The sequence below is a fragment of the Ranitomeya imitator genome, chromosome 3 (genome assembly GCF_032444005.1).
Source record: "Ranitomeya imitator isolate aRanImi1 chromosome 3, aRanImi1.pri, whole genome shotgun sequence".
NCBI lineage: Eukaryota > Metazoa > Chordata > Amphibia > Anura > Dendrobatidae > Ranitomeya > Ranitomeya imitator.
In genome coordinates this window covers 398,623,382-398,635,822 of record NC_091284.1, presented here as the reverse complement: position 1 = coordinate 398,635,822, position 12,441 = coordinate 398,623,382, and the positions used below count along the sequence as shown (strand labels likewise).

General features: G+C 39.9%; 1 protein-coding gene across 2 annotated transcripts in view; it reads left to right on the top strand.

Annotated features, from left to right (window-relative positions):
* The first annotated feature begins 645 nt into the window (after positions 1-645).
* The window catches only part of SYNC (syncoilin, intermediate filament protein), a 46,099-nt gene continuing 34,303 nt past the window's right edge, over positions 646-12,441 (top strand). Inside the window, exons 1-2 of one of the 2 annotated variants that reach the window (XM_069757055.1) lie at positions 646-862; positions 4,638-5,406. In XM_069757055.1, coding sequence (XP_069613156.1) covers positions 819-862; positions 4,638-5,406 — 813 coding nt within the window. In that variant the 5' untranslated portion in view covers positions 646-818. The remainder of the gene's footprint in view (positions 863-4,637; positions 5,407-12,441) is intronic. The other variant, XR_011319290.1, reaches the window with a different exon arrangement.

Sequence of the window (12,441 nt, the reverse complement as noted above, 5' to 3'; positions counted from 1 at the left end):
TGTTACATCTACATAACACCTTATTAATAACAACTGCCATCTCCTATCTCAGTAATGTAATAGTGAATAAAGATTTTACCGGGAAATGAGAATATTGAGAATGAATGATCAGTCTGAGCGGAGAAAGAAACAGATCTCTCTGATAAGACATATTACAAAGTTTCTTAATTTCATGTGTGCTATTGATTTATGGAATAAAAATTAAAACAACGGTTACTCTTTAATCATAGGAGTTTAGGTTTTTTTGGTGTCGCAGCTTATGTTACTTGAGTGTTGCAGAATATCAAACTCTCTGAATGATCAGGCGGCAGAATAAAAGATTTTACTGTTTGGATGACATGATACTTATGCTTTGCACAATAAGTTTTAATACCAAGGATTAGCATAAATGATTGTACCCAACTGACATTGAAATAAAATTACTTAAAATAGCTCTAAATTTTCTTCCAAATCCATCTTGTTCTTGGTAAAAAAAAAAATGTGAAAGGGTGCGCTTGGTTCTTCCCCAGGCATCTCATGGGCCTGACCCTGCAGACTGGGTGCAGCTCACAGATATATATTGGATTAGCCAATCCTTGCATTTCTGGAACGCTGCAAATTAACCCCTGGCAAACGAAATGATAGCTCTGCCAGGAAAAGAGCTGCAGTGTCATCTCAGGCGTGCCCAGCTAGACTCTAAGGCCCAAGTTCTGTGTGAAGCATGTGGAAGATAAAGTGACAGCTTACAAGTCTCACCCTGCCTATGAAGGGGGAAACATTACCCACAGGCTCTGAAGCACCGTTTATTAATAACAGAGAACTCAGTTTGTGCAGATGAGATGTCCAGTCCAGAGGAGGAAGGAGAACGCTCCCAAGAAGGGAGGTAAGATTCTACAGATAATACCCCTACTGCAACAATGAACATACTCTTCTAGATGCAGGAAGAACAACAGGCAGAACAATACCTTTTTATGTTTGGGTGAATGTAGAAATAGTAAGAAATGAGAGATTCATAGGCTAACAATGTAGGGTGAGGAGGGTTTGCTTTACAAATGCTTACTTGGAATAGATAATGATAGATAATGCATGAGATGACATCACTATGGAATAGGAGGGTGACGGTCTTCGATTGAGTAGCTGCATTAATAGCTGACATTATGGCACATAGATGAAGTACGGTAGATCAGATTCATCATGAAGCAGCACACGTAAAAGTCATCACGGAAGGCAATTCAATTTATGGTGTGACAAAACCTGTCTATATAACTTTTTATGATTATCATTTAATATATAGAAAAATATTTTCTATAAAGTAGTTAAAAATGCTTAACCCTGCTGTTCTGTTCGGTCTGGGGAGACCTATTTTGAACTTTGGTATTTTTTGGGGTGTTCAAGATGCGGTTCTGAAACTTGTGGTTGATTGACTTAAATGAGGATGGGTCGGTCGGCCACGGGTTTCAGAGCCGCATCTTGAATATTTTAAAGAATATTGAAGTTCAAGGTCGGTCATTTTTGACCAACAGAACAGCAGGGTTAAACATTTTACAACAAGCCCTGTAATTGCAACTAACCCCTGTACCATTTAATCATTGTAATTCTCAAAATGATTGTGAAAGGTGAGATGCTTCAAAAGGTCCTTTCACAAGAGAGCTGGTGGTCACTGGTGATTTTCTTCCATCTGTGGGATTAAGAAGTCATATATAAATATAAGGGTCAAAGAGAGTGTTGGTGTTGCCTTGAAGAGATCCTGTCATAGTGAAAATAGTATCTGATCTGTGGGAAGGATCTTGTAAAGAAGGATTAGCTGATCAGAGTCATGTACATTTTTGGTAGAAAAATTTCAGAAAAACTTGTATTTTTTTCATTGAATCCCTGGTGTTTGTATGCATGAGTCCCGAGGGCGGTCCAACTCCTTGATTGACAGTCTTCCCTGTAGGACTATGTATGTGAACATACAGTGGGTACGGAAAGTATTCATACCCATTTAAATTTTTCACTCTTTGTTTCATTGCAGCCATTTGGTAAATTTAAAAAAGTCAATTTTTTTTCTTACTAATGTACACTCTGCACCTCATCCTGACTGAAAAAAAAAAGAAATGTAGTAATTTTTGCAAATTTATTAAAAAAGAAAATCTGAAATATCACATAGTCATAAGTATTCAGACCCTTTGCTCAGTATTGAGTAGAAGCACCCTTTTGAGCTAGTACAGCCATGAGTCTTCTTGGAATGATGCAACAAGTTTTTCACACCTGGATTTGGGAATCCTCTGCCTTCTTCCTTGCAGATCCTCTCCAGTTCCATCAGGTTGGATGGTGAATGTTGGTGGACAGCCATTTTCAGGTCTCTCCAAAGATGCTCAATTGGGTTTAGGTCAGGGTTCTGGCTGGGCCACTCAAGAACGGTCGGAGATGTTCTGAAGCCACTCCTTTGTTATTTTAGCTGTGTGTTTAGGGTCATTGTCTTGTTGGAAGGTGAACCTTCGGCCAAGTCTGAGGTCCAGAGCACTCTGGAAGAGGTTTTCATCCAGGATATCTCTGTACTTGGCTGCATTCATGTTTCCTCCAATGACAACCAGTTGTCTTGTCCCTGCAGCTGAAAAACACCCCCATAGCATGATGCTGCCACCACCATGTTTCATTGTTGGGATTGTATTGGGCAGGTGATGAGCAGTGCCTGGTTTTCTCCACACACACCACTTAGAATTATCACCAAAAAGGTCTATCTTTGTCTTATCAGACCAGAGAATCTTATTTCTCATAGTCTGGGAGTCCTTCACGGCTTTTTTAGCAAACTATGTTTGCTTTCATATGTCTTGCACTGAGGAGAGGCTTCCGTCGGGCCACTCTGCCATAAATAACCAACTGGTAGAGGACTGCACTGATAGTTGACTTTGTGGAACTTTCTCCCATCTCCCTACTGCATCTCTGTAGCTCAGCCACAGTGATCTTGGGGTTCTGCTTTACCTCTCTCACCAAGGCTCTTCTCCCACGATTGCTCGGTTTGGCTGGACGGCCAGGCCTAGGAAGACTTCTGGTGGTCCCAAACTTCTTCCATTTAAGGATTATGGAGGCAACTGTGCTCTTAGGAACCTTGAGTACTGCAGGAATCCTGTTGTAACCTTGGCCAAAGCTGTGCCTTGCCACAATTCTGTCTCTGAGCTCCTTGGCCAGTTTCTTGGACCTGATAATTCTCATTTGGTCTGACATGCACTGTGAGCTGGGAGGTCTTATATAGACAGGTTTCTGCCTTTCCAAATCAAGTCCAAATCAGGTTAATTAAACACAGCTGGACTCCATTGAAGGAGTAGACCCATCTCAAGGAGGATCACAAGGAAATGGACAGTATGTGACTTAAATATGAGTGTCTGAGCAAAGGGTCTGAATATTTATGACCATGTAATCATTCAGTTTTTCTTTTTTATTACATTTTGAAAAATGTATACATTTCTGTTTTTTTCAGTCAAGATGGGGTGCAGAGTGTACGTACATTAATGTGAATTTTTTTTTTTTAATTTACCAAATGAATGAATGAATGCAATGAAACAAAGAGTGAAAAATTTAAAGGGGTCTGAATACTTTCTGTACCCACTGTAGATGTCACATTTATACAAACTCCAGGGATTTCAATATATAAAATATCCAAGAAGTATAGATTCTCCTTACGGACATTCACATGCTAAGCATGCCGGTATGAGGAGACTTAAAGCCAGAATGCTCCTCTAGGAAATATGCTAATTATGCAAATTGTCCCTTCAGAGGGCGTAAGAGAACTAGAACTCTAGTGCCACCTATTGGAAGTAGCAATCCTACAAGTCAATGTCGACCCTGCAATGAGCCTTGTCACGTGACTTAGGATAATAGCCAAACCAGAAACTCAATTTGCAGACACTGTTTTTTGGGGTACTGCCCCTCGTCAGTACAAAGTGGATATCTGGCTTGGATTTGTGAGAGGCATCTCCCACAGCCAAGCCAGATCTCCACTTTTCACTGACGAGGGACAGTACCCTGAAACACAGTGTCTGCAAATTGAGATTCTGGTTTGGCTGTTACCCTAATTCATGTGACAAGGCTCATTAAAGGGTCGAGATTGACTTGTAGGATTGCTACTTCCAATAGGTGGCACTAGAGTTCTTGTTCTCTTCCTCTCTGAAGAGACAATTTGCATAATGTATAAAATAAAAGTTATACTGGATCTTTTCCAACAAACCTACGCATCATTCTGATCAGCTTCATCTCTATACCATGGTGTTCACAAATCAGACTCCATGCACAATGTGACAGGTTCCCTTAAGTCATACCGGACGACTTAGTAATTCAGCAGTTAAAGAGGACGACTTAGTATTTCAGCAGTTAAAAGACATATTTTTTAGGCTTTATTGACAATCTACTAATCAACATTTTGTGAACAAGTTGATTTTAAAGTCAAGTAGAGCTTGTGAAAAGTTAGTGAGCATGCATTCTCAGAAGTTAATGTTTAGCTCTGTACCCACATGCCTACTATAGACACCACTATGCATCACATATGGTGTTTTTTCCCTCATTTATCAGATTTATCTAATAAGATATTGTACACATTTTCTGATCTTCTCTTGTACTATTGATTCGTGGAAAAAAAATAAACATGTAGTTACTATTTTAGTTATTTCCTATTTCTCCAGGGTATGTGCAGAGTCCAGTCCCTCTTTACCAGGCACTCCAGAACTTTTGTCCCTAGAGGACATAGGTCTAAGGTTCCAGTGCTGTATTGCAGCTGTGCAAGACTTGGAAAGGGAACGAGATGAGCTCATATGCGAGCTGGCCTTACTTCAGGAACCCTCTTTGGAAGCAGTACAACAGGCACATGAAGACGTAGTGCAGGCATATGGACAAAAGGCACGAGCAGAACTGGAAAGGGACTCTTTGAGGGAAGAGATACGTGGAATACGCCGCAGATTGTTCAGAGTTACTAAAGAATGTGTAGCATGCCAATACGAACTTCAAAATCAGCGTGAGGAATTAGCTCAGAAAACATCAGAACGAGAGGAACTAGAGACTGTTGCATCCCGGTTGACAGAAGAGCTTTGCCAACTGCGGAAAAGCTTTACTCAACAGAGACAGGGTGAAGAACAACGACTTAGAACTCCACATAGACGAGTTTCACGTGAACTGCAGGAAAGACGACGGCTCTCAGCAGAGCTTCAAAGCCTAACTGAGGAACAGCACAGTACCCTGCAAGACCATTATGAATCCAAACTCCTTCAACTTTTAGAGCGTGCTGAAAAAGGGGCGCACGCTTTAAGACAGACACAGGAAGAGTTGCTAAGGCTGAGAGAAGAGATAAGGCCCCTCCAAGGAGAAGCCTGCAAGCTACAGGTTCAGAAAAGCAATCTACAAGAGCAAATTCATCTCATGAAGCAGAAAAGGGCAGAGGAAGTCCTGCTATACAGGGTATGGACTGAATTAGGCTAAAGCATATAAGAAATGTTTCTAAAAAACAGATGCTAATATTATATATATATAAATATATAAATATATATATATATATATATATACACACACACACACATATATATATATATATATATATATATATATATATATATATATATATATATGTATAGTATGTGACTATTAGAATAGCAGATATGTGACAAAAAAAAGTGACTACTTGGGTGGACGTTTTTCAACAATGCAGGTATTCAATTAAAGAACAGTACAACTTCTCCCTGGCCTTTAACAGATAGTATTCAATTACACTTAAACTGTGAACTGATGGCAATATGTATCTAATCTCTGCACATATATATATATATATATATATATATATATATATATATATATATATATATATATATATGAAAGTCAGTCTCCAGAAACGCAGTAGCCCGCACCACCTCCTAATGACACAGCTGAGTTCTCGCGCCTGTGAACAGAGATGTAGCCGCCGGACCTCGGGTGCTTCTGCCGACAACACATGCCAATAAATCCAATAGAGATAAAGAAAGGCAGCACTCACCGATCCATCCGAGACAGGTATCTTTATTGTTACAGATTAAAAGTCTTCACGGCCGGGGGTACAGATTCAAAAGAGTGCGGCAAGCCTGACCTAGTCAGGCTTGCCGCACTCTTTTGAATCTATACCCCCGGCCGTGAAGACTTTTAATCTGTAACAATAAAGATACCTGTCTCGGATGGATCGGTGAGTGCTGCCTTTCTTTATCTCTATTGGATTTATATATATATATATATATATATATATATATATATATATATATATATATGTATATATATATATATATTAGACAAGCTGTTTTCTATGTATTTAAAGGGAATCAGCAAGCAGGAATTCACCCCCAAACTACTTATATGTCCATGTATTATTTTCAAAGACAAGTCCAGCATTACCTTTACATGGACAGACTGGTCCTCCAATCCAGATAACTTAGTGTTTGAACTGGTATTCAAATGAGTCTGTGCCACCTCATCCAACTTCTATGGTGTGTGACTTCAGGCAAAGTAGGCAGCCATCAGTTAAGCAGGAGGAGATAGTGCTGAATGGGGAATAGAGCCGGAGTGACAGATGCTTCAGATCTACAGCCTAATTTGCATATAAATGCAAACGCTGATTTCTCAGTAAGGCAGGAAGGGATGGCCATGTAAAGGTATTACTGAATTTGTCTTTGAACGATTTATTTTAAAGCAAGTTTATCAACAGTTTTTCTCTGCACTAGATAGGAGCGGTGTAGAGTTATTTAAACAATTTAACCCCTTCATGACCGGGGGATTTTTCGTTTTTCCGTGTTCGTTTTTCGCTCCCCTCCTTCCCAGAGCCATAACTTTTTTATTTTTCTGTCAATTTGGCCATGTGAGGGCTTATTTTTTGCGGGACGAGTTGTACTTTTGAACAACATCATTGGTTTTAGCATGTCGTGTACTAGAAAACGGGAAAAAAATTCCAAGTGCGGTGAAATTGCAAAAAAAGTGCAATCCCACATTGGTTTTTTGTTTGGCTTTTTTGCTAGGTTCACTAAATGCTAAAAATGACCTGCCATTATGATTCTCCAGGTCAGTACGAGTTCATAGACACCTAACATGACTAGGTTATTTTTTATCTAAGTGGTGAAAAAAAATTCCGAACTTTGCTAAAAAAAAAAAAAAAAAAAAAATTGTGCCATTTTCCGATACTCGTAGCGTCTCCATTTTTCATGATCTGGGGTCGGTTGAGGGCTTATTTTTTGCGTGCCGAGATGACGTTTTTAATGATAGCATTTCGGTGCAGATACGTTCTTTTGATCGCCCGTTATTGCATTTTAATGCAATGTCGCGGCGACCAAAAAACCGTAATTCTGGCGTTTCGAATTTTTTTCCCGCTACGCTGTTTAGCGATCAGGTTAATACTTTTTTTTAATTGATAGATCGGGCGATTCTGTGTGCGGCGATACCAAATATGTGTAGATTTGATATTTTTTTTATTGATTTATTTTGATTGGGGCGAAAGGGGGGTGATTTAAACTTTTATGTTTTTTTTTTTTTCACTTTTTTTAAACTTTTTTTTAACTTTTGCCATGCTTCAATAGCCTCTATGGGAGGCTAGAAGCAGGCACAACTCGATCGCCTCTGCTACATAGCAGCGATCTGCTGATCGCTGCTATGTAGCAGAAATGGAGGTGTGCTGTGAGCGCCGACCACAGGGTGGCGCTCACAGCCACCGGTCATCAGTAACCATAGAGGTCTCAAGGACCTCTATGGTTACAATATACAAGCATCGCCGACCCCCGATCATGTGACGGGGTCGGCGATGACGTCATTTCCGTCCGCCCGTCCGGAAGCGGTAGTTAAATCCCGCTGTCTGCGTTTGACAGCGGCATTTAACTAGTTAATAGGTGTGGGCAGATCGCGATTTTGCCCGCGCCTATTACGGGCACATGTCAGCTGTTCAAAACGCTGACATGTCCCAGCTTTGATGCGGGCTCACCGCGGAGCCCTGCATCAAAGCAGGGGAGCCGGCATCGGACGGTACAGTACGTCCGATGCCGGTAAGGGGTTAGATTACTGCTAGAAAAGAAGTACCCCAATGGGTGAAATTTAGGGAACCACAATTGTCGGTATCTGCTCTTGAATAATGACTCCACAACCATCACTCTAGAATAGAGGTATGCAAATTGCCTCTTCAGAGAAAAAGAGGACTTGAACTCTATATCGCCACCTGTTTGAAGTAGCGATCCTACAAGTCACAATCAACCCTTTAACGAGTCTTGCAATATGACTTAGGATAAGAGCCAAATCAGTAATGGTGTGCTAAAATTTAAATTAATTTTCTTATTGATGCTGCTGCTAAAACAATACAGTAAGGTATGAATACAAAAAAGCTAATAAAGCTGATTGCTTTCCATCTACAATAAGTATAAAGCTTACAGATATGATACACAGCCGCATATATGAAAAAAGCAGTGTATATATTAAAATATGTATTTATTAGATAAATGATTAAAACAAACAATTACAAAAAAATTCCGAAAAGCAGAAAAAAGGGTAAAGAAACCTCATGAAGTGCATGTACAGGGGGTAGTAAATTTCAACACATAAAAGTTTACTGGACAGTTCAATTACATCAGATTGTATCACGCAGTATTGGGCACAGAACAGAACCCTCTGTTTCTTGTTTCAGTAATACAGTATATTTCCTGCTTTACTTTCTGTTCTTCCTGAACTATCCCTACATCCACTGATCCTGTCAGCGCCAGGGATTTCCCATTCAGTTCCACAGTGTATCTGAGATCCGATACCTTTCCTCCACAGGGAGTCTTGTAAGGCCTTATACAGCCCAGGACACTTTGTATTCGCTTCTGCTATCAGTCCATTGGACCTTGAACTTGACCTTGTCACTTAGCAAACTAACTCTCCTCTAGACACAAGAAGCATTCTCCTTTTTATTGGCCCTAACCCCTCCCACTTTGGTCTAGACAAAACACTTAATCATATCTGTCCCTGCAGCCTATTGCTGGGCAGATCTCCCTTACAAACACTATGCATCTTATAACAGTATGCACTAAGCATATTACAGTACAAAGCATATCACAGTATCTTATGTCCTAAATCTTAATCTATATCTTACCTTATGCAGTCCTATGCTGTACACTACCAACACTTTCTATCTTTATCCTAAGCACTAAACTATGTGCAATCCTATGTTTACCTTATACTGGTGCTGGAGTGTACCTTACTTACACTAGGCATTACCTTTACACATAGCACCTTTACATAAAACACTATGCATTATTACACATTACATTCCTAAAATCGCATGACATAGTTCCTACTTCACATATCACAATCCATGTGTAAAACACATGACACTAATCACTTTGTTTTCTTCGGGGGCAGGAACATGACAGTCACTGTCCACACCCTTACATATACTGTACATGCTACTGTAACCCCTGAGGTCACTGATGGGATGCAGGAGTCACTTGAATGATGAATGTAACATAGTGGAACAGCAGCACTGGAACAGTGGGGTTTTGAATAGATGATTTTTTAAAATTATTATTATGATTTACACCAATTTTGAAATATCCCAGACAGCTCCTTAACCCCTTTACCCCCAAGGGTGGTTTGCACGTAATGACCGGGCCAATTTTTACAATTCTGACTACTGTCCCTTTATGAGGTTATAACTCTGGAACACTTCAACGGATTCTGGTGAATCTGACATTGTTTTCTCGTGACATATTGTACTTGTTAGTGGTAAAATTTCTTTGATATTACCTGCGTTTATTTGTGAAAAAAAACTAAAATTTGGCAAACATTTTGAAAATTTCACAATTTTCCAACTTTGAATTTTTATGCAATTAAATCACAGAGATATGTCACATAAAATACTTAATAAGTAACATTTCCCACATGTCTACTTTACATCAGCACAATTTTGGAACCAACATTTTATTTTGTTAGGGAGTTATAAGGGTTAAAAGTTGACCAGCAATTTCTCATTTTTACAACACCATTTTTTTTAGGGACCACATCTCATTTAAAGTAATTTTTAGGGGTCTATATGGTAAAAAATAACCAAGTGTGACACCATTCTAAAAACTGCACCTCTCAAGGTGCTCAAAACCACATTCAAGAAGTTTATTAACCCTTCAGGTTACCCCATATGTGGGGGTAAACCACTGTTTGGGCGCAAGGGAGAGCTCAGAAGGGAAGGAGCACCATTTGACTTTTCAATGCAAAATTGACTGGAATTGAGATGGGACGCCATGTTGCGTTTGGAGAGCCACTGATGTGCCTAAACATTGAAACCCCCACAAGGGACACCATTTTGGAAACTAGACCCCCTAAGGAACTCATCTAAATGTGTTGTGAGAGCTTTGAACCCACAAGTGTTTCACTACAGTTTATAACGCAGAGCCGTGGAAATATAAAAAAAAATTTTCCCACAAAAATTATTTTTTAGCACCCAGTTTTGTATTTTCCCAAGGGTAACAGGAGAAATTGGACCACAAAAGTTGTTGTCCAATTTGTCCTGAGTACGCTGATACCCCATATGTGGGGAGAACCACCGTTTGGGCGCATGGGAGAGCTCGGAAGGGAAGGAGCGCCATTTGGAATGCAGACTTTGATGGAATGGTCTGCAGGCATCACGTTGCGTTTGCAGAGCCCCTAATGTACCTAAACAGTAGAAACCCCCCACAAGTGACCCTATATTGGAAACTAGACCCCCAAGGAACTTATCTAGATGTGTTGTGAGAACTTTGAACCCCCAAGTGTTTCACTATAGTTTATAACGCAGAGCCGTGAAAATAAAAAATCTTTTTTTTCCACAAAAATTATTTTTTAGCCCCCAGTTTTGTATTTTCCCAAGGGTAACAGGAGAAATTGGACCTCAAAAGTTGTTGTCCAATGTGCCCTGAGTACGCTGATACCCCATATGTTGGGGTAAACCCCTGTTTGGGTGCACGGGAGCGCTCGGAATGGAAGGAGCACTGTTTTACTTTTTCACGCAGAATTGGCTGGAATTGAGATTGGACGCCATGTCGCATTTGGAGAGCCCCTGATGTGCCTAAACAGTGGAAACCCCCCAATTATAACTGAAACCCTAATCCAAACACATCCCTAACGCTAATCTCAATGGTAACCCTAACCACACCCCTAACCCTGACACACCCCTAACCCTAATCCCAACCCTATTCCCAACCGTAAATGTAATCCAAACCCTAACCGTAACTTTAGCCCCAACCCTAACCTTAACTTTAGCCCCAACCCTAACCCTAACTTTAACCCTAACCCTAACTTTAGCCCCAACCCTAACTGTAGCCCTAACCTTAATCCTAACCCTAGCCCTAACCCTAGCCTTAACCCTAACCCTAACCCTAGCCCTAACCCTAATGGGAAAATGGAAATAAATACTTTTTTAAATTTTTTCCCCATCTAAGGGGGTGATGAAGGGGGGTTTGATTTACTTTTATAGCGTTTTTTTTATCGGATTTTTATGACTGGCACCCGTCATACACTAAAAGACGCTTTTTATTGCAAAAAATATTTTTTGCGTTACCACATTTTGAGAGCTATAATTTTTCCATATTTTGGTCCACAGAGTCATGTGAGGTCTTGTTTTTTGCGGGACGAGTTGATGTTTTTATTGGTAACATTTTCGGGAACGTGACATTTTTTTATCGCTTTTTATTCCGATTTTTGTGAGGCGGAATGACCAAAAACCAGCTATTTATGAATTTCTTTTTTTGGGGGGGGGCGTTTATACCGTTCCGTATTGGGTAAAATGGATAAAGTAGTTTTATTCTTGGGTCAGTATGATTACAGCGATACCTCATTTATGTCAATTTTTTATGTTTTGGCGCTTTTATACGATAAAAACTATTTTATAGAAAAAATAACTATTTTTGCATCGCTTTATTCTGAGGACTATAACTTTTTTTTTATTTTTTTCGCTGATGATGCTGTATGATTTTTTTTTTTTTGCGGGGCAAGATGACATTTTCAGCGGTTTCATGGATATTTATATCCGTCTTTTTGATCGCGTGTTATTCAACTTTTTGTTCGGCGGTATGATAATAAAGCGTTGTTTTTTGCCTTGTTTTTTATTTACGGTGTTCACTGAAGGGGTTAACTAGTGGAACAGTTTTATAGGACGGGTCGTTATGGACGCGGCGATGCTAAATATGTGTACTTTTATTGTTTTTTTTTATTTAGATAAAGGAATGTATTTATTGGAACAATATTTTTATTTATTATTATTATTATTTATTTAGGATTTTTTTTTCCCGCATGTAAAAATTTTTTTTTAAACTTTTTTACTTTGCCCCGGGGGGGGGGCTGGCTCGGAGCAGGCACTGGTAAGCCACCTGCCTGCGGGACCCGGTTGCACCCCGCGGCCATTTTGGATCCGGGCCTGCTGGGAGGAGGAGGTAAGAGACCCTCGCAGCAACGCGATCACATAGCGCTGCTCCGAGGGTCTCAGGGAAG